The 25,899-nt window shown below is 40.9% G+C and overlaps 1 protein-coding gene across 15 annotated transcripts in view; it reads left to right on the forward strand.

Annotated features, from left to right (window-relative positions):
• The window catches only part of APBB2 (amyloid beta precursor protein binding family B member 2), a 162,904-nt gene that overhangs the window by 45,171 nt on the left and 91,834 nt on the right, over positions 1-25,899 (forward strand). For 5 of the 15 annotated variants that reach the window (XM_035112950.3, XM_035112959.3, XM_088658914.1 and 2 more), the window contains exons 2-3: positions 7,504-7,620; positions 18,469-18,579. In XM_035112950.3, coding sequence (XP_034968841.3) covers positions 18,534-18,579 — 46 coding nt within the window. In that variant the 5' untranslated portion in view covers positions 7,504-7,620; positions 18,469-18,533. Of the gene's footprint in view, positions 1-7,503; positions 7,621-18,468; positions 18,584-22,211; positions 22,281-24,597; positions 24,765-25,899 lie in introns of all 15 variants that reach the window. The other 10 variants (XM_035112957.3, XM_088658904.1, XM_035112960.3 and 7 more) reach the window with 4 other exon arrangements.

A 25,899-nucleotide genomic window follows, 5' to 3' on the forward strand; every position in this document is an offset into this window, starting at 1 on the left:
TTTCTACAAAAGGATATGTCGAATTAAATAATCATGAGGCTTTAGATCCCAAGAAAGACCCTAGATATGTGCATAAATGTAGGATTGTGGCAGAGAGGGGAAATGCATTCCAAACCCAAAGAAATGAACCCATTATGGAACTCCTTTTAATTAGTCGTAACATGGTTTCTTCTTCTTGTGACATCACTAAACTGAGGATTTTCTGGTTTCTGTGAACTAACAATTGTGAAGACTTTAAGGTTGTCATCCTGGATAGCTCAGCTGGTTAGAGTGTGGTGCTGAAAATACCAAGGCTGCATGTATGAGACAGCTGCATAGGAGGTTGGGCTAGATCAGGCACCCCCAGACTCGGCCCTCCAGTTGTTTTGGGACTATAGTTCCCATCATCCTTGACCACTGGTTCTGTTGGCTAGGGATCATGGGAGTTGTAGTCCGAAAACATCTGGAGGGCCAAGTTTGGGGATGCCTGGGCTAGATGATCCTCAGTGTCCCTTCCAACTCTATGATTCTATGAATGCCTGTTAACTGATTCTTAGTGCACACTCTTGCTTAGAACTACTCTGTTGAATTGTAAGTATATTTGGGATTGCAGCCTTAATTATGCAGGTAGAATGAAGAGCAGTAAGATTGTGAGGCCATGCAGGGTTATGTTCCAAGAATATTCTGGCAGTGAGACTCGCGAGTATTTAAACAAGCCGGATTTCATCCCGTAACAGGTTTTCGCTTATCGGCATCTTTGGAAGCCCACATTTCATCCTGAGCAATGTTGTGAATCTTAACTTCCGAGGTGGTGTGCTCCTGAGCGAGCAGAACATTTATCTTCATCTGTACCATATTCTCCATCATTGCAGTGCAGTGATCTGCAAAATCAACTTGTGACAAAGCTTGCCACTTTGAGTTTCTTACTGCAGTGCAGAAATAGGCTTGGTACGGAAAGGCTATGAACTTCATTTAAAGGATACTTCATTGTGAGCTCTTTAGTTAATCACAACCCCCTTCTAAATAGCTATTGATTACTTTGGGTTTTCCCTTGCTAAGCAGTTTTCAAATGGCTGGCTTTTGCTAAGCTATGAATACTTTCACAGGTCATGCCACTGATAAGCCAAGCATGGGGATCCCTGGAGGCTGACTTTATGATGTGTGAATTGAACTAAATCTGTGCTGTGAAGAGTCTGGTGACTGTGACAGGTACAAAACTTTAGTTGGATTGACCTGGTTTATTTTAGAAAGCCCATTTGTTCCCTTTATCCCAAATACTTATAGTGTCCCTGTGGTGGGAATAGTCACAGTTTTATTTAAATATCCAGGTAGCAGGGGGCAAGTGATAGTGATTTCAAATTGTTAGGTCTCTATCTCATATCATTCACTTATTCAGTGGTGCCTCGCTAGATGAATTTAATTCATTCCACGGGTCAATTCGTATAACGAAAAATTCGTCTAGCGAATCCCATAGGAATGCATTGAAATAAAAATATTTTTTTGCCCATAGGAACACATTAATTGAATTTCAATGCATTCTATGGAAAACCGTTTTTCGCTAGACGAATTTTTCGTAAAATGAATTCGTCTAGTGAGGCAGCCTCCGCTAGAAAAATCTCTTCGTTAAGCAAAAAATTAGTCTTACAGGGCATTCGTCTAGCGAGGCAGCCCCGAAATCCCATGCCTAGTGGATTAATCCTTAATCCTACTCAATAACAGGCCAGGTTCTAGTCGTATTAAACTCCCGACACCTCTTATGAACAGAGTTAGAAACTCAGATATATAAACTGGTTGCCAGATAGCACCTTAAACCTAGGTTATGTCCGCCAAAACGGAATGTCAAATCACGATCTTTTTTTCAAGGTTACAAAGCAAAAAACAAATTGTGTATATCATCAACATTATAGTTGTACCTCTAGTTGCGTTCTTGTTACAGACTTTCAGCTTATGAACACGGCAAACCCGGAAGTGTTTACTTCCGGGTTTGCCACGCACGCATGCACAGAAGTGCTCAACCACACCAAGCACATGCTCGGAAGAGGCGCTCTAGTTGCGGACTTTTCAAAGTGCGAATGGTACCCCGAAACGGATTAAGTCCGTAACTAGAGGTATCACTGTATTATATTTCACAGTTTGATTGCACTTTACCAATTACATGAATCTCTCTTTTTGAAACACGTGAGCTAATACACATTTCACATCAGTGACACATTTTTACAATCAATAGCACTTGCTAATTGGACAACACTAACATAAATGGGTCTCAGCTTCAGCATTAGTGACCAGCCATAAGTCATTTGAATAATTAATATTTATAAATGCTGCACACCGGCCAGGTAGTGGGGGTGTCAGTCACCAAATGGGGAACAGGACATTCCATGTGGTTGCAAGTGGACCATTCACAGTTGCAAAACATGCCTAGCGTAGCGCCTGGGGAATTTTGAACACTGCTCATGAAGCCTTCCATTATGACAGCGTCTCCAATAGTAAGGAAGGAGCAAAACCCAAAACCACATGGCCAATCAGGAATTCTGGAAGAAATTATTTTCTGAGTCTAGCTACCTATTTTCAAATAATCATTTGTTGAAGAGATAGTTGAGAAGACAATCTCCTAAGACTTAATGATGATTTTTTTTCGGCTTCTTTTTTGTGCTTTTGGGCACTTCTCTCATTTCTTTCCACCGTGCCTTCCTCTACCCCACCCCAGCAACAAGTAGATAAATGTCAACCCCAAGGTTATTCAGCTTGGTACGCTCCAGTTGCCGTTGTCAAACAATTCCTACTGGCCACAGCTAGCATGCTAGGATACTCAGAATTGTAGTCCGACATCTGGGGGGCAACACATTGATTACCTTGGTCTATTTAGTCAAAATCTGAACATGACAGCTTTCCTTGTGATTCCATAGAACAGGCATCCCCAAACTGCGGCCCTCCAGATGTTTTGGCCTACAACTCCCATGATCCCTAGCTAACAGGACCAGTGGTCGGGGAAGATGGGAACTGTAGCCCAAAACATCTGGAGGGCCGAAGTTTGGGGATGCCTGCCATAGAATGACTTCCCGTTTTAAAATGGTGCTAGTATTCAACCAAATTGCGGCATTTGCTTGGATAGCATATTGAGCAATTAATATGGTGGTATCTCAGTGCAAGCACTTTTTGGGTGGGTGGGGGATATTCAAAGCTTTTTAAGACTAAAAAATTCAAACCTGATTCACGTACAAGGAAAATACAGTGATTACAAATGGAAAAATGCAGTTACACTTATGGGGCCCATTCAGATTTCGAATGCTTCCTCGATGTGGAGTGCCTGAGCCACAGCCATGTAGCAGAAGCATTCCTGCGGTGGTGTCTTCATTTTAGACAAGTCCTTTTACTTCTTCATTTCAATGTGTATTTCGATGGATGTAAAAGATTAGTATTTATTTGTGCTTTCAAGTGTTCAGAGCACTTTACAGCAACCCTGTAAAGTAAGTTAGCTTTATTATCCTTACATTGCATGAGGCGGAATGCAGGCTGAGGTTCAGGTGAGACTCGGGTCACTACTAGACACCCAGTTTGTTCAGGATTATACCTGATTTGTTTGTAGGGAGGTTATACGACGGTGGCTGTTTATTAAGCATGCATTCTGATCTTTTTGAAGGCAGGTTAAATGATGTTGCCTCTGAGGAAGCCGGTTTGTTGTGGATGACATCTCAATCAACTGTAATTGTGCAACCTGAATTTGCCATTATGTGATTGAATCCTGAAAATAGTGGCCATCTGGAAGCATCCGCAACTGAGATTTGAACTGGGCAGAGCTCATATTCTCAGTTGATACAGTAGATTTGGTCTTAGTGAGACTTGGTTTTAGCTTCTTCATCTACAATGCTTACTTTTTAAGGAAAAATGTGCAAAGAAACGGCTATTTCACTATCTGGTGCTTAGAAAATGCATTTATCTCGCCCCCGCCCATTTCAATTGTTGCTAACGGTGCGTTTTGCCTTCTGTTTATCAAAAACATCTGCCATTTGGACATTTCCTTTCAGATACCCATTCACAGCTTATCATGGAAAGGAGCATATGCCGGCCACTTTCAAACTATTGTTTTGGTCTTTTGTTTGTCTATCCATTAAGCATGCTGGACTTTCATCTTTCTCCCATCCTTTCACTTTTCACTATGGTCATAATAATCAAACATCTGTCAGTCTTTCTTAACTATTCTTAGAAAAAGAGGCACATATAAACTGATAATGTGTGCTCAGATTTTATCCTCCTGATTTTTAATAATTCTGGCTTTGTTGCAATGCAATATGAAAACCAAGAAAGAATACTGAGTGGTTCCAGTAGATTTTGAATTAGATGCTTAAGAAGGAGATGCATTGTGGTATTAATTTTTTTAACCAGATTATGCTCAAAATGGGACAACTAACATATTTTTGAACTGCTTAGATATTTTTTTAAATACTAAGGAAAATAGAAATACTTTCCCTCTTTAGTCAGACACACACACACACACACACACACACACACACACACACACACACAATAGGATTTTGGCACATGAAATTGTTTAAACAAGTAAAATATAAACTACTGGGTTTTTACTTTCAAATGTTTACTTTCAAACCCTTCACCAATGTCAAATGATAAAAAAACAGGTAGGTTCTTCTACCACAAAAAGCAGGCCAAATCACAGGAAAAAGGAATAATACATAATTTTGCAAAAACACTTGGTTATTAAATATGAAACATAAATACATGGAGTCATCCACAGTTTATTAATCATCTCAAGACCCTCTGAGCCTTTTAGTAACCTGGACTCCAGATCTTCTAGTTATATTCTGTATTTGTCCACAGTTCAAATATATGTCCTTCTTTTATTTGTTTGGCAGACACCTTTTAAACCATGAAGTATTAATCATGAGTAGTGATCCTGAATATTCCAATATATTATTGGACTTATAATGATTGTATTATATTGTGCTCGTGTAAGCTCTGTGTGGGTTTAGTTCAACTATGTTAAAACTTGCAAAGATTTAAGGTGAGCAAAATTTCTTTAGCCAAAACCTCAGTTTAAACAACCAATGCAATTGCCCATAAGGATGTAATTGCAGGTGTAATCAGTTTGAACAAATGGAACCAATAATTCTTATTTGCAAACTTTGCAGTCAGGCAGTCCAAACGTTCCTGCAATCCACCCAAGTGTTGAATGCTTCAATTGAGCCCTCTCCTTTCGTCCCAAAGTCACTGGGCATCTGCAACTAATGGCAGCATATTAAATATAGCTTGAAGGACCAATTCCTGGCATCAGAGTACAAACACAACAAATAATGCAAGATATACAAGAATTGATTCCCCCATTCCCTAGCTAATTAATTACACACACACACACACACACACACACACACACACACACACTACTTCAGTTTACTTCATACAAGATAAGGGCCCAGAACTTTTATACAGCTTCCACAAGAGACCAGAGCTATAAGAATATCACATAGGTATTTGCAAAGAATGATTATCTCTCATCTTTCCAGTCATAAACCCATTAAGGCGTCAGACCTTGACAAAGGTTAGAAGTTTATAGTTTTGCTGCTTCCAGGAAAATGTTATGGCTGTCGGTGACCCTGAGTTCTGTGGTACCTGTGAGCAAAATGCTGCGCATAGTTGTCATTCCGTACAAAATTGTCAGTCTTGGGAATTGCTGGGGGGACCACGAGCAAGCGCCGTGATATGTACTTCTGCAAGACTAGTCTTGCCGGGAAGAGAACTGCAGAAGTGGTCGGCAGATTTGGTTTTGCTTTAATTTGGTAACGCAAATTTAAATACCCCTCTCTCTCTTTTTAAGCAGCTGGGACTATTCGGATAGATTAATTAATTTGAAAGAATAGATTGACGGGTATCTCAAATCCTGCTGGCAGGCACCTCCAAAACAGGGAGTGCCCAGATGTAAGTGCTAAGAGGCAAATGGGGGCAAATGGCTTAAGACCAGAGCCTAACCTGTAGGCCTCAGAGCTCATTTTCGGCACAGAAAGGAGTAGGGTTGTGCAGTGTCAGCAGCAGCTTGTAGATTGCCTTGGATTGGTATAATTATTGGAAATTTGGCCTGCTTTTGGATTTGGATGGCCAGCCGAGCCCCCCCCCCCACTCCCATAATGGTTTCAACGCAGTTCTGATAGCAAACACACCCACTTGTTGTGTACATATTTCTGTATCCAGTGCGCTCTCACCAATGGTTTGGGAAGCAGTGTACACATGATGTTAGGCACAATCCACACCTGTCCTGTAGTTTCTTATGAAATACTGTGTTTAGATGGAGCTGATAGTAAAAGTGACTTAGGAACATAAGGAGAAAAAAACAAGTGCTAAAGCCACAGGGATGCCATTTATGAGTACATTGCATAAGGCACTCATATATAAGCTACATGTTGAATTTCTCTCCTCTTCTCTTCCATCTCCTTTTTATTATACATCCAGATGCTTTGGTTAGCAACCTTTAATTATTGTATTTTCTTTCTTGGTTTTGGGTTGAGGTTGGTAGGTGGGTTTTGAGGTTGATTTTTGTAGTTTGTTTGATTTCAATATTTTAAAGCTTTATTGAACAAAATTAATTTAAAAACCTGCAACATAATGTTGTTTTATTATTGTTGTTGTTATTGTTATTGTTTTATTATTATTGTTATTGTTATTGTTATTATTATCCACATTATTATTATTATTATTATTATTATTATTATTATTATTATTGAAGGGTTCAAAACTTGTATGTGCAAATGAATTCTAATTACTAATTAATTACTAATTAAATTACTAATTAAAGTGACATACTGAAAAAAGGCTAAATATTATTATTTATTAGGCTTTTCAGACCCACCCTTCCTTTCACAGCGGCTCAAGGCAGAACACAGCAATCACAAAATACAGACATAATAAAACCATAGTTAAAATAGCAACTAAAACCTGTATCAGCATTCAAAAACCTGAAGCAACAGACTCAGTAACACTTGAGTTGAGGATTTGTCATTATATATCTTCATTCTATAATTATTTGTGCATAATTCATTCTATAATTATTTGTGCATTGCCTTGTATTATTATCTTGTGGTCTGCCCTGATAGCTTGTGATGAAGGGTAGCATGTTGTTGTTGTTGTTGTTGTTGTTGTTGTTGTTGTTAATACAAGTGAAGCCACTGTAACACAGATTCCCAGCTCACAGAGCCACTGTAGGAGGATAACATGATTTATGGAATTGAGCACCTCTGAAAAGTCCGGGATAATCAATAGGATAGCACCCCCAACCCATCTTTCTCACGATATGGGTAATCAATTACAGCAACCACACCCAGGTCTGAAGTGAAATTGAAATGGGTTTAGATAATTCACCATTCAGATATGCCAGCAACTGGCAGCCAGCACTCAATATTACAGTGCTAAGTTTGAAGTATGAAATATAAGCGACCTCTTACTGGAACAAAAGAGATATTGTGGCTTTTGTAATTGATAACTACAAACTTTCAGCTTTCGTTCTCTCTCTCTTTTCAGCATTTTCAGATTAATTCCTTCAAGATAGCATATCAGAAAATTAGTTCCTCTGGTGCTTGTGTCAAGGGCTAAGAAAAGTGGCCTTCCGTTGAAGCCTTCACCCAAAGGCTGGAGAGAGTAAGTATTTCAGTATAACTACTTAGATTTGTTCCAACAGGACTCTGCAGCCTATGACAATAAACCAGGGGTTGCTGACCATCTCCCCAGTGGCCTCCAGATGAAAGAGAATTAGCCATAGCGGTGGAATGCCAATTCTGACATTGCACCAAACTAGTAAGAAGAAACAGCTGTTTGCCAATCCTCTTCACATCAAACCCATATCTGGACACCAAAGCCATTTCCAGTCGACCATTTCCTGTAGAAGGTCTTCCTTGTTTCCTGCATTCTAGGACCTTTCTAGCAATGGTGCAGTGCCAGAAAGAGGAAAAGGGCCCTTGCTTTCCTTCATATTGTGGTGTTGGGCTGAGAGGAGAGGTTCCTTTCCTTTTAAACCAGTGCTACGCTGTGGGGTGGGGTGGTGAGGGAAGGGGAAACACTGTCCCTTGCTCCTCAGAGATTGCGTTTCCTCTTTTCTCCCCCTTGTGGAACCAACTAGAACTTTGGCAACCAGAGGGAAGATAACCAGTAGCCCATTTCCTCCAACATTTCTCCGATGAAAATAGGGAGGTCCTAAGGAAAGCAGGACATTCCAGGATCAAAAAAGAAGCCAGGATGGCTTCCGTAAAGCCTTGCCCAGGCCTTCTCCTTCATAGACCTTGATGCCATTTATGTTGCTGCTGCCAAAACCAGCAGTCTCACGACTACTTCTCCTCTTCCTCTCCCCCCACCTCTCTCCTCCCAGCCCAGAATGATGCCTAGTAATGCTAGATACGACCTGACCACATTCTAAGTTTCTCTGCTCCCACAAACGGCGGTCAATGAGCAGGGGCAGGAAGTTTGGTTGATAGCGTGTCATACATTTTTGATTAGTAGACATCATAGGGAAGTCAATGGGGAGAAATGGTGCTCCTTCAGTCAACTGCCAGGCAACCCCTCGCCATGTTTATTCTAGCCTTAGCAAGTTTGCCTGCTGCAGAGAGGCCATGGCTGCTTTTCATCTGCTGCAGCACCTGCTTTTAATGGAGTCTTCTGTCTGAACTGCTACTGCTGCTGCAACAGCATTCTGATTTGCATTAGGAAACTCTGGTGCAAGATGTGGGATAATTACATCAAGATTTCAGGAGAGAGCAGGAACCTCTTCACTGTATTCTGCAGACTGATTCCTGTCCTAAAATATTTAAACGGCCAAAGGGGAGGAATTAGAGCAATTCAGATATTCTGCCCAAGCACCACATGCTTCTCATTTGAAGGGTCCCAACCAGAATCTCCAGTCCTTGATGATGCTAAAAGCCTGAGAGAGAGCCGGTTAGTGGGTCTTGGTGTGAACAGTGGTGGGTGTGGACTGAGCAAAATCTCTGGCTTAAATCCTCTGTCACTTGTGAAACAATTACTATTTTTCAGTGCAACCTACTTTAGAGCATGTTTGTTAAGGATACATGAGATACTTGAACAAGGATAACGTGGCATAACCATATATATTTGAAACAAAATTTTTAAAAAATTCCTTCCAGTAGCACCTTAGAGACCAACTAAGTTTGTTATTGGTATGCATGCACACTTCTTCAGATTGCTACTGGAAGGATTTTTAAAATTTTGTTTCGACCACGTCAGACCAACACAGCTACCTACCTGTAACTACATATATATTTGCTTCAGCAAAATTTTTGCTTTGGCCTGTTTACTGCCTGAACTCGGAAGTAGCAGCATTAATAAAATAACAGTTTTGTCACTTTCAGGATTTTTGGTGCACATTGTTGGGGGACATGGCTTTGTCTGCCACTGTGGGATAGTGGTCAAGCTGTAGGTGGGCTTCGAGACGTAAGACTGCAGGTGAGGGAATCACTTGATGATGGAAGGCTCCACTGTAAAGACGGAATGGGAAGGCGAGTACTCCTCATCTCTCTCTAGGGGAGACTATGGGGCTTGAGGGGATCATTGTCCAAACAGACCCTTAGTGGCATTCCAGACAGTTCCTAAAATTGCTGGCAACTGATAACGATAAAATGTCTGTGTTGTGGGATTCTTCTTTGATGGCCTGTAGAGATATGGCATGCATAGGTTTTCTGATGCGTTTGTTCATACTGACACAAATATGAAGGCATTTTCATTTTCCTGCAGTATTTTTTTAATAAAGAACTTTATTGAATTTTAAAAAACCATCTGCAATTACACAAACAATAAAAATATTGATAACAGTGTTCTGCCGATTTTCCTAATGAGTGCCTTTTTGGCCTCCGTTGTTTATTTTTTGTACTGGTACATTTTTACTATACCTTTTGTCAAATTGAGTATGCAGTACTTCAGCGAGGGAAAGGGAGCCCTCAAGCTTTGTGTTGCTTTGCGCTTACCATGCACTTTTTCACCACACAAAGTACTAGAGTTTATCTTATTTCTAATCCGATATATAATCACTGGTATTTCTTGGCACACTTACTCAGAGGCCAATTGTAAATATTTTATTGGCAAATGGTGTATAATTTATTTTGCCATTGTAGTAGTTGTCAAAGGTATTCAGAAGAACATAAAAGCTCTCTGGTTTCTTATTTGAGAAGTGTTTGAATGACTGTGACTAAAGCTTTGCTTTATTCTCAAGCTTTATAAAAGTTGTACAAATGCGTAAGACTAATAATTAAACTGGAAGAAATGGTAGCCATTTTGTATGGCTACCATTTTTAAAGGGTGTTTTCTTTCCCTAAGAACTCCCCCCCCCCGTATAAAATTACCCCACTGTTTTTGTAAGCCTGATTTTTTGATAAACCACTGGGTAAAATATAAGTCCTGTTTTTAACCATGTTTCAGGTAAGAATGAAAAGAAGTCTTGGGATTCCTTGGAAGCTTACTAGAGGCTTCTCAATGAGATTATAATTAATGGTGGAAAGTTGAAAAAAAAGGTAGACCACTGCTATCAATCTTAGTTTGGGATCTGAAGTTTCAGTGGACAGTTGGGTGTGCTCCAAGAAATACTTTCAATTGATACATGGAATCTCTGTATCTTGCACTGAGTTCTAGGGCATGCACAGCATTCATTAGTTGTGACCATTGAGTTATATTTTAAAAGCAAATTAATTAAAGGAATAAGAAAACACAACCTCCCCCCCAAAAAAAAACCACAAGGAGAAAGTGTGTGGGGGGGTAGTTGTCAGCTAAACAATATATTTAAACATCAATATGTCCATCTTAGTTTACACATATAGATCTTTGTGATATATGCAATCCCAAAGTGAATCCAAGTGAAATTGGAGTTTATAGAAAGTACGATCATTATGTACTTCTCATTTTTAAAGCATGATGAAAGAAATAAGTTTGCAGGAAACTTGAGAATGTAAGTTAATCTGAATTGTGATGAAAAAGGCTGGTATGATAATGAAATCTGGTGTAGCCTAGTTAGTAGGTAAAATGATGAATTATGAAGCAGAAACCCCATGTATTCAGATGTTATTCTAGCCAGAAATAGATGCTATTGAGCATTTGAGGGTTTTGTGGGGTTTTTTTGACTAATTTATTTTTATTGACTGTTTTAATGATCACAGTGCTTTAAAATTGTATGTCGGAGGACCCCCCCCCAGCCACTTAGATAGCTGTGTTGAGAACAGGTATACAAATACTAAAAATAAATAATTTTGATGAAGTACTACGAACACCCTAAAGAACTATTTAAAAACTAAGTATCATTACTACAGTATTGTGTAGATTTTAAACTAATTTGGGGGGATTGGGATAAGGGCACCCTTTCTCCCACTTTTGGAATTTGCAGACCTCTGTTCTGCCATTAGGTGTCACTATAGTGCACTTTGCACAGCTATCTTTGTAGCATTACTCAGTGGCTTAATAAAGCTATTCGTTGTTCATTCTCTATGACAGGGATGGAGAAACCTAGCTCAACAAAATGAGACTGCCAATGTGTTTTTTTATACACATAGTTGCTCATTCTGGACAATATTGACTTTGTGGTTTGCTTACACAAATAAATAAAGTAGTAAAGTGGCTGCATGTGTGAGCACAAAGCACATTCATATTTTGACTTTCCAGGAAATTCAGTTCAATTTATTGTGTCTAGTGAGCAGCCATTACACACATGAAAAAAAATAGTAACAAGAATACAACTACGAATACTGGTTTACATTTCTTTACAGGGTAAATCTTCTCCCATTCCCCCTTTTAAGTTTTATGACACAGATTTGTAAAGCCTTTGCAAGAAATTTGGATGGATATATCAGACAGCAAAAAACAGGTACCGGTATTTGCAAGAGACATTCTTCCTTTCTGTGATCTTAACAATGGAAGGATGTAATTGTTTCCAAGATCGTTATAAAAAGGGCATTCAAGGAGTACATGAGTTATGTCTTCTATAGACAGAGAGTTACACGTGCAAACTCTATTATTCTTAGGAACTCCTTTATGTCGGCCCGTCCAATCTGCTAACAGAAGGACATTTAGTCCTGCCTGAGTAAAGGCCACCCTCATTTAACATTTGACAAATCTACCCAATATCTTGGCAGGGATGGATACAATGAAATAATAAAAGCATACAATTTGTTCAATGGGCAGATCTTGATCTCAGCAGTTTGCAATTGAATCCCGGTGTAGTATTAATTCTTTAGCTCTCTCAAAACCCTGTGTCACAAGAAAGGAGGCAGAGAGTCCCAACTTCATGGCAGCAGATTGCATTTCACGTTTGGGGTCATGTCTTCCAAAATTGTCATTAGGGATTCTGATACATGCTTAACTATAGTTTTTAACCAAAAAAGCAGAACTAGTCTAAGGGCTTTGGCTTTATTTTTGTGGAGGTAGGGGCTGACAGGAGTCTGCACAAAAAATTGTTTTGTGCTCTCTTCAGTGAGTCTAAATTAGTCGTGGCCCACAATGGTGCTCCATATAACAACTTTGGCAATGCCCTGGTCTTACAGATTTTTTAAGAAAACTGGTCTGAGGGAGTTTGTTAATTGTATATGTAGTTCATTAGCTAGTTCAGTGCTGGATTCTTGTAGCAGATCATTTCTTAATTTATTTCCAGGCGGAGATATGATTGACTAAATGTGTCCCCTCTGCCCACACCACAAATGCACAAATACACACACCACAAATGCATGCATACACACACTCAAAACCCTATATTGTGAGATGATTCTGAGTTTGAATGCTTGAGATCAATAAGAATATTGCTCTTTGCATTACAGTGGCAGTAGAAGAGACAAGTTGCTGAATGACTCTTCCATTTTGTTGGCTTGATTTCAGTAGGCTGTGAGAAGGAAATATATACTCCCCAAAGGGAAACTCGTGTAGCCTGACAATACAGTTGTTATATGTAGAACAAAAGGTGAGAGTCTCTTGAGGTGTATCTCCCTGAGCAAAAATAAATAAATCTCCCTTTCATGCAGTTTTCCTAATGGCAACAGCAACCACGGTTGCTGGGCAGTGCTGTGACAATTCAGCTCCTGGTATGTTGTCTTTTTTTACAAATTGAATTATATGCAATTATATCAGGTGTTGTGGAAAGTTGGTCCACATCAGGAAAGCTCAGAAGACAACTTGAAAACAACTCATGGTTTGCAGTGTAGTTGTTTACTTGGCCCTCCCCCTTTCAGAGATAATGATGTAGGACAGCACCACAGGGAGCAGACGTTTTTCTAAACCTCAAAAACAAAATTAAAACGCACAAAGTTCATTTCGTTATTTGTTTTGTGTCCCTTCGGTTTTTTAAAAGAGTCCTCCCTTGATTATTAGGCATATACATTTTTTTTGTTATTTTAGAGAGGCCCCTTGCACTTGCTTTCTTTGCTCCAGAACACATGCTTATGTTTTAGGCTGGCATTCCTGGTCTTGTGAAAAATGAATAGTTTTATTTTTTAGAGAGGGTAAAAGGTAAAGGGACCCCCGACCATTAAGTCCAGTCGCGGACGGCTCTGGGGTTGCGGCGCTCATCTCGCTTTACTGGCCGAGGGAGCCGATGTTTTGTCGGCAGGCAGTTTCTCCAGGTCATGTGGCCAGCATGACTAAGCCGCTTCTGGCAAAACCAGAGCAGCACATGGAAACGCTGTTTACCTTCCCGCCGGAGCAGTACCTTTTTATCTACTTGCACTTGGGCGTGCTTTCAAACTGCTAGGTGGGCAGGAGCTGGGACTGAGTAACAAGAGCTCACCCCGTCGTGGGGATTCAAACCACTGACCTTCCGATCGGCAAGCCCAAGAGGCTCAGTGTTTTAGATCACAGCGCCACCCGCGTCCCACACACCATTATTTATCCATAACATGTAGCTTGAAGATAATTCTTGGCACTTTCTTGAGGTTCCTTGGGATCTGGAAAAAGCAACTGGTCACAGTACACAATATAAATTAAGCAAATGAGGCAATTTGGTAGTGGGGTCACAACTGGGAGTCCTCTGATATGTGATGGTCAGGGTGACCTCATATACTGTGCCTAGTGGGAACAGACCTGCTAGTTCTTTCCTGTGTGCCTTATTCCTGTATCTGTATTATCTGAAAGCATCTGAATTGTACTCTTAACCCAAACCCAGCCTACAAATTCATACAGTACTTAATTTTTAAAATTCCTTTCCAGCTTCTCCTTTGCTGCCTGTTGCCTCTGTCCCAGGGGTTTTTCTCCTTCTTAGCTGTTACATGCCATCCTTTTTATGCCTTTCCCTTACATATCTGACGTTTCCTTGGGGAAAGATGCAAACTACCTTGGGCCTACCTTGTCCTGGCAGCCTCAAGGCTGACTGTTAACCCAGGTGTGTTTCCAGCACTTTAAGCCAGGCATCCCCAAACTTCGGACCTCCAGATGTTTTGGACTACAATTCCCATCTTCCCCAACCACTGGTCCTGTTAGCTAGGGATCATGGGAGTTGTAGGCCAAAACATCTGGAGGGCCGCAGTTTGGGGATGCCTGCTTTAAGCATTTCCCTGCTGTAGTCCAGGATGAAAGAATATGCTTGCTAAACAAATGTAAGTTGACACTGAGGGAGCCCCCTCCCGCCTGGTGATTCTGTATAATACGTAAAGAAGCGGCATTTGGGAACTTAATGCAAGCTCAGCAATGGTGGAAGTGAGGTGGAGATTACATTTTTCCGTGAGATGCTTAAAAATGCATTCGAGCCTCTCTTAGAGTGTTTGCGTAACACCACAACGAATGCTTATGCAGGAGGGATATGCAATCCCTCAGAAATATATCTGATTGACACCATAGGAAGAAGAGATGGGTGGTCATTCTGGCATTAGATCCCTGATGGATTTTTTATCAGTCAGAGGAGATGTGCCAAGCATAGAGCTATCAGTCAACGGGTTGGCAGGGCATAGAAATTTTTGCTGTACAGAATTCTTTGGAGATGCTGGGCCTGTATGCTTTTGAATTCTGTTTATTTTATGAATAACTTTAGCAGAAGGCCTAGTTTGTAACACGTAATGCATATGTTTGTACTCTGTTCCAAAGACTGATGGTTTACTTCTGAGCAAAGCCCCTTAAATCAACTTCAACAACTGCCCCCTTTGCATTTGGGGCTTTTTAAAACAAAATATGTATAATGTCAGGATGGGCAACTTCAGCACCACTTGCCATATCACGAAAAAGTGGACTACTACTAGCCTACTTAATGGATGGCTTTTGTTGCTTTTTTAAGTGGGCTGTCCACTTACACTTACTCTGATTCCCCTCTCCTTTTTGAATAGGTTGAAATGGTGAAATCAGCCTTTAGAAAAATTATTGTCAGATGGATTACAAGCCAGGAGTTGGAATGAATGATTAATTTGATTTTAAAAAGATAAAATAAAATAAAAAGGTCAGCATCTTCATCATTGTTTCAACCCCAAGGGCTAGAATATCTTTTTGGAGTAAAAGCTGAAGCATGCACAGATGTTGCCCACATTTAGTATAATTTGATAATGCCAAATTAATACACAGATATGCTATCACTAAAAAACTGACCCTTGTTGGGGGCAGAACAGGATGTTACACCTGAATTAAAAATATACACAACCAAAACATTTTTGAGCCTAAATAAAATGATGTATCATCATCATCATCATCATCATCATCAATCTTATGACAATACCTTTATTAGACCAACCAAAATTATGTGAAGGCATATGAATTCCTCAGAACTCTTTAGCAGCCTAGATGATAACCAGCAAGGTCAGGGGGAGTTGGATGATGGTGAATCTGTAATAGATAAACTTTATTCTATTTGTATGCCTCCTTTCTATGGTTAAGAACATGCCTAAGGCAGCTCACAACAGTAAAATATTTGATTAATTACAAACATAACAAAAGTAGGCATAAACAATAAATAAAACTCATCAAAAAGCACACAACCAAATTGAATGATTTCCACATCAACCATGATAAGATCTAAAAATAAAAATACAAAAAAATAATATCAATAGCAGCAACGAAAAATCCTTAAACCTAAGAGTCTGTCCAGCAGCTTCAGCTTTTGTAGCTGGAGTCAGTCAGGGCCCCAAGGCCAGGTGGGAAACAACAACAACACCAACAACATTTTATTATTTGTACCCTTCCCTGTACTCGATGGATGAAAGCATATATGATTCCTGACATGACTGAGAATTGCATGGCCAGGGACGGAGAACTTTAAAGCGTTAAGATCGGAATGTGGAAAATAAGAGAACAGGAAGAAGGCAGGAACGAAGATATTGGAGATATACTTCAGAGGTCCAGACTATGTGAAGCCTGGAAAAATTAATAATTAGGATTGTAATTTGGTTGTGTGTTTTTTAGTTTATTGTTTTAATTGGATTATGATTATGATTTGATGGATATGTAAATTGGCGGTTTTTGTTGGAAAATAAAAATGATTTTTAAACCCAACCCCCCCCCCCAAATGCCACATTGGAGCAACATTTCTATTTGCCAACATGAAACATCACAAATTAGTGTGCAAGCTTTCAGGTTCTCCAGACCTCTTCATCAGGTTAGGTAGTAAACAACGCAGAAGGGTGTGTGTGTTTGTGTAAAGTTGGCTGCTGGTAACACCATCTGTCCTTGCATCTGGTATGAAATTATTCAGAGCTCTGTCCTCTTAAAAAACAAAAACCCAGAATTCTGCAAAAACCCAAAATTCTATACATTGTGCTGATTAAGATGAGGTTACCAGATTTTTTTCAATGAATCCGGGGACACTTTTCAACTTCAATGGATTTTGTATGGGGACTGATTTGTAAATCCGGGGACTGTCCCTGGGAAACAGGGACACCTGGCAACCTTAGATTAAGAACTCATTTGTTATTTCCTGTTTTATGCAGTGGTTTTTACTGTTTTGCTCAATTGATTCAACTTCTTGGGTAGAGGCAAGGTCCACACATTTTCAGGTTTACCTTTGTGCAAGCAAATAACTTAAATAAATGGATTCTGCAACCAGTACCACATTCCGTGCCTTTTTCTGTGCTCCTGCAAAATCATGGCTGGCATGTAGCTCCTTCTCAACATTTTTGTTTAGAATACTGCAGTAGTTGGCTGTTTTTAAAGTGCACTGTGGTTTTCTTTTATACTCTTACTCCTATACAGAGTGCTAGTATATTCTATTTCATCTATAGCTCCATGTGGTATTCTCTCTCTCTCTCTTTCTATATATATATATATATATATATATATATATATATATATATATATGCACATTGGGATGGCTCTAGATTGGTTCCATCCAATAATGCTTGAAGCTGTTCCACCACTTCTTCCTCAAGCACCTTGCCCCCAAAGGGGATATTGGCAGCTGGGGAGTAGTGGTCCAACTTGAATGACTTGCTCCCTTGTATAAAAATAAGTAAGGCTAAGCAAAACCTTCACATGTTTCAGCTTGGGGGTCAAAATTGTGCCTTGCCCCCCCTTTTTTTCTCCCTAGCATGCCAAGGAGGTGAGGCTAGGATGTGCTAAGAAGGTCTGTGGTATGGGATGACTGGGAATTTCCTTTATTCAGGTTATGGCGATAACTTCATTGCCATGTGAATTAACTTTGCCCTTATATATCATCTATATATTTAAAATATAGTAATCATTATTTCGTGAAACTTAATTTCATATTTGAGTCACTCTCAACTACTGAGTGGAGATCTTGACTTGGGCAATGGGTTCATATTAAAAGATTGATTTCCCAGTCATGTTCTCCATCGAAGAAGCTTCAATAAGCTCAGAGGGGCCCTTTTATTCTTACAACGTCCTTGTGAGGTAGGCTAGGCTGACAGGTAGGGACTGGCCCAAAGTCACTCAACTTCATATAATAAAGGTGGTACTTATTCACGGCATAAAAAATGAACTCTCACCCTACCCCCAGTGAAAGAATACAGTGTTCCTCTGCTTTTAATCCAGTAAAAACTTGGGTAAGCATTGAATTAGTGGGGTTTTGTTCGTTTCCTATTCTTGCTTCCTTGTTAGGGCTTCTCTTGGCTTTGTGGGGCTTTGCTCTCTTTCTTGAGCCGTCCACAGCTGTCAGATCCCTAGAGGGGAAGCAAATGTATTTTCTAACATCTACAATGATTTTACACCGGTTGTTCACTGCACCTGAAAATGGAGGTCATTTACCCAGTGCTGAGGTTTGCTTAAAACCAAAGTCGGTGCCCAAAGAAACACAGCCTGTGAAATCCCAGAAGAGCAAGTGTATCAAGGCACTGTGTTTGCCTTGAAATTATTTATGCCGATCGGCGGAGGATGAGCGCAAACAGTAAACTTGCTCTGCATGGGTAGCCCAACAGTTCGTCTCTGCTGCTGGTGCGACAATGAATAATTTATAAACACATTATCCAAAAAAAAAACCCCAACCAACGGTGGAAAGGGTCATTAGCATTTTAATGAGAACAATACATGCATTGTACTAAATCCTTTACCTTCTGTTTCTTCTTCTCTTTCCTTCTCTTCCTCCAGTAAAACAATTCTGCCGGGCGCTTTGGAAATAGCTGACGACACGGGATAATGTGCTGAGTGGCACTATGGGCAGGCGATACCCAGGGGCTCACTATCGTCAGAGCAATTCATGTATGTATGTGAATTTTCTCCCTACCTGTACAAGTTCAAAGCAAAGCAAAACCTGGTAGCATCTCTTGGCTGACTTTCTGCTTTTCTGATTGCACTGCCCACCCGCTGTTGCTATAGCCTTAGTGAATATTTTTTTGGCCAAATTTTCCAAGTTTAAAAGTGCAAAGTGGATAGGTTTTATGATCTCTGCCAATGGGAGAGCAAAGCACTTGCCGTGTACTAGTTGCCAATATCACTGTTTGAATTTCTCAGGTAACTTTGATAAGACTGCACGGTTGGAATCAGGTGCACTAAATTTTCACGCCATGTTTTCTATTGCATGCTGTGGCGTACGTCAATCTGTCCATACCTTTGCCTAAGCAGGTTTGGCTCCACAGCTTGGGAGAGGCAGGCGTTTCCGGAGGCCCTGAGACCAGCAAAATGTCCACTATACTCCTAACATCACTGAGATGATCATTTCTCATTAAGCATGAGAAGATCAAAGGCAGCATGAGAATTCTAAGGTTGCACACCCTGCCTCTCCCATGAAGAGGGGGCAACTGAATTTGCCTTTGCTGAGATTCTCTAAAATCCTGGAGCTGGCAGTACACACACACACACACACACACACACACACACACGCAGGCATACATACAAAGGAGTCCTGCTAGGTTTGAGGAGGTGATGGGCCCTCTGTGTTACCTGGGCTGCCCTTTTTATCCCTCCGCTCCCCATGCTACTCTGCTGAATCATCATTATCAACATCACCTCCATATTCATCCAGACAGCCCTCTGGGCAAATGGAGATGGCTGGTGCTTCACCCGTGTGTCCATCCAACCTTCCACTTGTTAAAAAGCAACAAAAAGAGAATGGGTGTTGTGGTGGTTCACCTCTGCCCCGGTATGCCTATGCAAGCTGGCGGTGCTACAGCATCTGCTTCTTGCTGAACTGGACCTCTCCTTGCTATCACATGCTGTTGTCTTTGGCATTCTTTGCCCCACCCCAGTCTGTGGGACTCCAGGATTAGGCCTTAAAGTCCGGCTCTAACAGAGGGCAGCTTTAGATCTTACAGAAGCAAAAGACAGGCTCAAGCATTTCTGGCCACTTCTTTTTGTACTTCCTATTAAATGTCTGGAGCGAAAGCTCATGTATCTCCCACATAATGAGACGTGGAAGCTCCTGACAGAGGTAACATTGCTTCTTCCCCTACATGATACTGCGGTGCTTTTCTGTGTTGTTCATGAGTTCTTGCCCTTGCTATATGGACAGATGAAATATCAGCACAGACTTAATGAGTTGCAAAATCAGGCATGTTGAATGAACAAATCTAAGATACACCCTCATAACCCCTGTTCTCCATAAGCCGTGACCCTGTTCTAACTGAGACATATTTTGTGTTGAGTTACCCCTTTCCAGTGTAAACTCGTTGCATGCTTATTGTGTCTGTCTTGCTGAAAGGCAGTTCAGGTAATACCACCGCAGCTGACCCTGCTTGACCGTGGTCTCGCGTCAAGGTCAGTTTTCCGTAAAAGGTTCATAGACCTCTTTAAAGTTTGCAGCCTGCCCCTTTCATCTCCTTGAAATGGCAGGTGACAAGGGGCTATCCCTGTGGCTACTTAACTGCTAGTGATAATCCTTGAGCCTTAAGGCTTGCTATATTCCAAGCTATGTCAAATAATCTTCTCAAGAGGCAGTACATGAAAAGTTCCTTGTGACTTCCCCCCTCCCTGAAAAGCCTCTCTTGTGTTAAGTCTTGGTATTTTTTTGTTTATGCCCTAGGCTACTAAGATAATGCCATCTACCTTTTCTCCCTTTTACTGTATAGTGTTCTTAGGATCACGGAATTATAGATTCATAGAACTGTAGAGTTGGAAGGGACCGTGAGGGTCATCTAGTTGAATGCGTTGCAGTGCAGGAATCTCAACTAAAGCATACAGGACAGGTGCCCATTAAATTTCTGCTTAAAAGCCTCCAAGGAAGGAGAATCCACTACCTTCCGAGGAAGTCTGTTCCACTGTCAAGCAGCTCTTATTTCAGAACTCATCTCTTCTGTATGTTCAGAATGTTAATTTTGTATTCTTGTGAAGAGGAAATCTAAATCCTTGGATGCAGGCAATTTAATTATTACTGTGATATGAATTGAGGGGGGAAAGTAGAAGCAGGTACAGGTAGGGAAACTTAGCAAAGTTTTTCTTTTTGCTGTAGCAAGGCTACTTCTCCATTACATTTACACTGTTACAGTGATGCCAATGCTGAGAAGAGAAATGTTTGGATTTGATATCCCGCATTATAACTACCCTAAGGAGTCTCAAAGCAGCTAACACGAACCCCGTTCACCAGATTACGAGTCTACCTCTCTTAACCACTACACCACACTGGCTCTCTCTAGTAGTACAGCAGCAGTAAAGGAAAGTTGCTCTATGTTTGAAACCAGCTACTCAGAGTCTGCTACCTGTTTGCTGCTGCTGGGCAATTCTGGGTCAAGGCCAGTCCCCATTCGGACTTTGCTTACCACCCCATGGTCAGATGCCACCACAGTGGAAGTAGAAACGGCAGTGGAAGATGAGCCAAACACTGGAACCTGCGGAAGGGGATGTAAGAAAACTGAATGGCAGTAGTCAGAAGGTGTTATGAGGAATGGAGCCATGCAGTGGTACTTTGCTCACGTCACAGTCGCAGGTTACCATGTAAAAAAGAGAAATAAAAGAATATCTGCTTCTGCCACCCGATTGTTAGAACCTCTCGGTGTCTTTTAAATCAGCCACCTGTGCAGAAAACTTAAATGTTCAAAATAAAATAAAACCTCAGCTTCATAGGCTTTCCAGTGGAAGGGAAAGAGCTGAAGTTTTTGAATTTCAGCTCATGTGTAGTTGGCATCAACCAGCAGTAATATATATTGGTTATACTTCAAAAAGCTGTAACCTTTCTTCTGTTCGGTGTGATAATGCCCTCTCATCATTTTATAGCTGGCTGCAGGATATTTCGCTTTCCTGGAGGGGATTGGTGAAAAATATTCTGATGTACTGAGAACTTGAAGCTTGAGAGAGTTTCAAATAGAAGACCTAATAAATTCTCTTCTTCTTAGATGTCTGCTATGAGCAGGCTTTGTGCTTTCTATAATTTAGTCCAACTTCAGCAAATTCTGCATGCCAGGAAATCCACTTTGCTTTTGTTAAGATTTTTTCTCCCTTCAATTTGTTTGTGAAGAACTGAGCTTAAAGGGCCACCAAGAATGCTTTACGTCTTTGTTTGCTTGGCAAATATAATTTATTTTAAGAATTATTAGCATTAGAGAGAGATGCTTTGCAACATAAAAGAGCAAGACTGAGAATGCTTCTGCTTCAGAGAAGGCATCCAGCAGCCAAAAATCATGACTTATTCTCCACTAGCACAACTCAATATTTTAACCCCGTTGTTACAGTAAATTTTGCTTAAAATATGAAATACAATTGGGAGTTAACTCGGGGAAATTCCACCTTTCTGAAATGTACATGGAGAATTTTTTTTCCTTGCTAGTGATATAGATTCTGCCCCCTGCTTCTGTATTTGCAATAATTAGTTTTACTGAATAATTTGTCCAGTGCTGTGCTGCACTGGCTTTGTTTTGCGGCTTTCTTTGTTTTTAATTTCTTAAAATGATCCCTCTTTTCAGATTTCAAATAGTAATCTATTTCCTGATCCATTGCTGAAGCCCAGTGATCCATGTCAGAAGTACCTCCAGGTCAGATGCCCTTTCAGATATTTTAATACTGTACGCATAGAATTTCTTTCTTTCCTTCTGTGCTCACAGCCTTGCATTTACAATTTAAAAATATATATTCATTCTATCTATCTCCCTTTCCTTCGCTCTTTCTTCTGGTGTTTTCCTCTTCTTTAAAACAACGCAGCCAGTTTTTCAAAGCCAGTACAAGCACAATACTTGCCAAGTTCTTATCCATTGTTTGAAAGAATTGGGAGCAGGTTGCGGGAGCAGGCAGAGACTTCCCCTTCTCAGCGCTCGGCTTGGCCCAACTGCAGTTAACCGTGTGGCTGATGTAACAGTCAAATGTAGATGGAACTATGCATTTAACTCGACAAAAGCGTGTTTCCAAGCCCATATATGTCAAGATAACTTGAGTACAAGGCCAGAATTGGCATTTATAGGGCGGCAACTGGTGGGCTGGAGTAAGAATCAGCAGGCACCAGAAGAACTGTGTCCCTATCCCCTTCTTCATCTTTGTTGCATCATGTTTCTCCCGAAGCTTGTAAATTCTGTAATACTCCAGTGAAGTCGTCCTGCATAAAGCATTGTTGTGGTGCTAGTGGCTAGGACCCTGGTCTGAATCTCACCTCTGCCATGAGTTCATTGGGTGCTCTATTTCTTTTTCTTCTCCCTCTCCCTCTTCTTCCTCCTCCAGCCTACAATCGTCCATGCTGAGATAATACGGTAGAGTTGTCATGTATAGGAGTGTCTTGAATGTTCCACAGTGAGATATAAATATTCAGCATAATGGAGGATGAAGTGATATTTCAGTTGGTAGAGCACAACGCTCTTAATCTCAGGCTTGAGCCCCACATTGGGCAAAAGATTCCTGCATTGCAGGGGGTTGACCTAGATGACCCTTGTGGTCTCTTCCAATTCTACAAGCTTTATAGGGCTGAATCAGTACATTACATCAAGTTCCTGCTTATTTCCCCACCCTCTTGATTTTGTGTGTGTGTGTGTGTGTGTGTGTGTGTGTGTGTGTGTGTGTGTGTGTGTGCAAGATGGGGTATTTGTTCCATCATCTGGTCTCGGCACTTAGTCAGAAAAGAGATTCAGGAAGAACATTCTGACAGTAAGAGCTGTTCGACAGTGGAACAGACTGCCGCAAGAAGTGGTGGACTCTACTTCCTTGGAGGTTTTTAAGCAGAGGTTGGATGGTCATGTATGATTTAGTTGAGATTCCTGCATTGCAGGGGATTGGACTAGATGGCCCTCAGGGTCCTTTCCCATACTACATTTGTACAATAAGTCTGCCTTCATCCAAAGGAAATGCTTCCTAGGCATGGCCAATTATGGTCTAGTTCAGGCATCCCCAAACTGCGGCCCTCCAGATGTTTTGGCCTACAACTCCCATGATCCCTAGCTAACAGGACCAGTGTCAGGGATGATGGGAATTGTAGTCCAAAACATCTGGAGGGCCGAAGTTTGGGGATGCCTGGTCTAGTTCATGGGTAGGCAAACTAAGGTTCAGGGGCTGGATCCGGCCCAATCGCCTTCTGGATCCGGCCCGTGAACGGTCTGGGAATCAGTGTGTTTTTACATGAGTAAAATGTGTCCTTTTATTTAAAATGCATCTCTGGGTTATTTGTGGGGCATAGGAAGTCGTTCATATCCCCCCCCCCCAAAAAAATATAGTTCGGCTCCCCACAAGGTCTATGGGACAGTTGACCAGCCCCCTGCTGAAAAAGTTTGCTGACCCCTGGTAGTTGTACCTATACTGTCCTTATTAACTTAATAACATTGATTTCTTCAATTGTTTTAGTTTTTCATTAACAGTACTGAGAGAGAGTAAGTAATGGCCTGTCTACCTCTCTCTAAAGTTCCTGTTAAGGCACTCAGAATTATTCTCCTTGAAGCACAAATTTATGTGGCATTTATTTTGAGGATGCTGTCAGGAGGTTCGCAAGATCACTGCCCCGGGAGCATAATTTGGATCAATAAGAATGTGCAGGAGTCAGGCACGATATGTACACCTCAGGCATCTCTTTGACTTGCTAGGTTTTAAGCTTTGGTAAGAGAACCATCTCCCTGGTTTGATTCCTTGGGTTTCCATGTGGTCCACTCAGCTCTCGTTGCAGCTGGATCAGAAAGTGAGCAAGGAAGATAGAAATTCTGCTGTGAAAAAAAGCAGTGTCTCTAGCCATCAATTTTGGAATATGATTTAGGCTACACAGCAGAGATGATTCACTCCTCAGATAGGGTCGATTTTACGGAGTTCAGCCTCGGGTGATTTCTCTTTAGCTCACCAATTTTTTTTTCATTTTTCTTCTCCTTCTCTACCTTTGTCTTTCAGGGGCACGTGGGGTTTTGTCATTGCTTTCTTTGGTTAATAATGGATTAGAAAATTGGAAAGTAGACTACAACATGGTGCTGAGGTGAAAGCCCTTGACTGACACAGGGTCTTTCTGGGCCATGAATCTTTATTATCTTGAACTCCTAGAGGCACTGTTACACAGAAATGTAAGCTTCCATCTTTTTATTAAGCTGTGCAAGGCGGTGAGAATATTAGCAGCCCTAACCTTGGTGAAGTTAGGTGATTTTAGACTCATGGTCTTTCAGTGTCTGTGTCTTTAGATTGCAATATGTATCGCTTCACATTTTTAAAAAATGTGGTAGGCAGCTGTCGTTTGTTTGGGGGTCCTGGACCTCTCCCCCAAAGTCCTGCCTCGGTGGCCCCACCGTGTACTGTAGCCTTCCAACGTGCTTTCCAATATTCTACAGATGAAAATAAGGATGGTGTGGTAGGATGTATGCAGAAAGGCTAAAACCAACAACGTGGTGAAGATGTACAGACAGGGCAGTTCTTACATTAACATTTGAGGTACTAATTCCACTGGCACAAATCCATTTCAGGCACCACGTACATTTTCAGGTCAACAGTAATGCCAGAAGGAAGAGGTCGAAGTAGAAAAAGGTGTAAGAAGCTTTATAGGGTTGAATCGGTACATTAGATCAAGTGAAGTCCAATTGCGGCTACACATAGCTATGCAGATTGTCCTGGATTCAAGCCCCGGCATCTTAGGTACACCTGTGAAATATTCCTGTCAGTCAGTGTGAACGATACTAGCTATACAGATCAGTGGCCAGACTCAGTAAAAGGCAGGTTTGTATGTTCCTAAATGCCTGAAATTTTAGTTTGTTAGTTTTGACAACATTCACGTATCAGTGCCTTTTAACATAATGAATCCAAAGGATGTGTTAAAGAATAGAAGCCTGATATATTATACAGTGATTTCCTCGGTGCGGCAAGACATAATATTCTGTCACAATTTATTTGCTAAATAAGGGTGTGTGTGAACTGATAAAGAGTGAGGAACAGAGAAATCAAAGTAGGGAGGAAGAGAATATAGACAGCATTCCCATTATTGGCTTTGACAACTGGAGTGTGTCTTGATGCTGAATTAGTGTTCCCAGTATCAAAGCTGTAATAAAAGAGAAAACAAAGGGGTAAACAGCTGAAGTGATTCTCAAAGGTTTTTCAAAGGAGAGGTCCATGACACCAGAAACTTTGTCAACCAGATCTGACAGTCTAGCATTTTTCTTGCTTCCCCCGCCCCCTGCCGCCTCTTGTTTTCAACATTGCATAACCCTAAAA

This window comes from Zootoca vivipara, chromosome Z1 (assembly GCF_965207765.1).
Source record: "Zootoca vivipara chromosome Z1, rZooViv2.hap1.1, whole genome shotgun sequence".
NCBI classification, from domain to species: domain Eukaryota; kingdom Metazoa; phylum Chordata; class Lepidosauria; order Squamata; family Lacertidae; genus Zootoca; species Zootoca vivipara.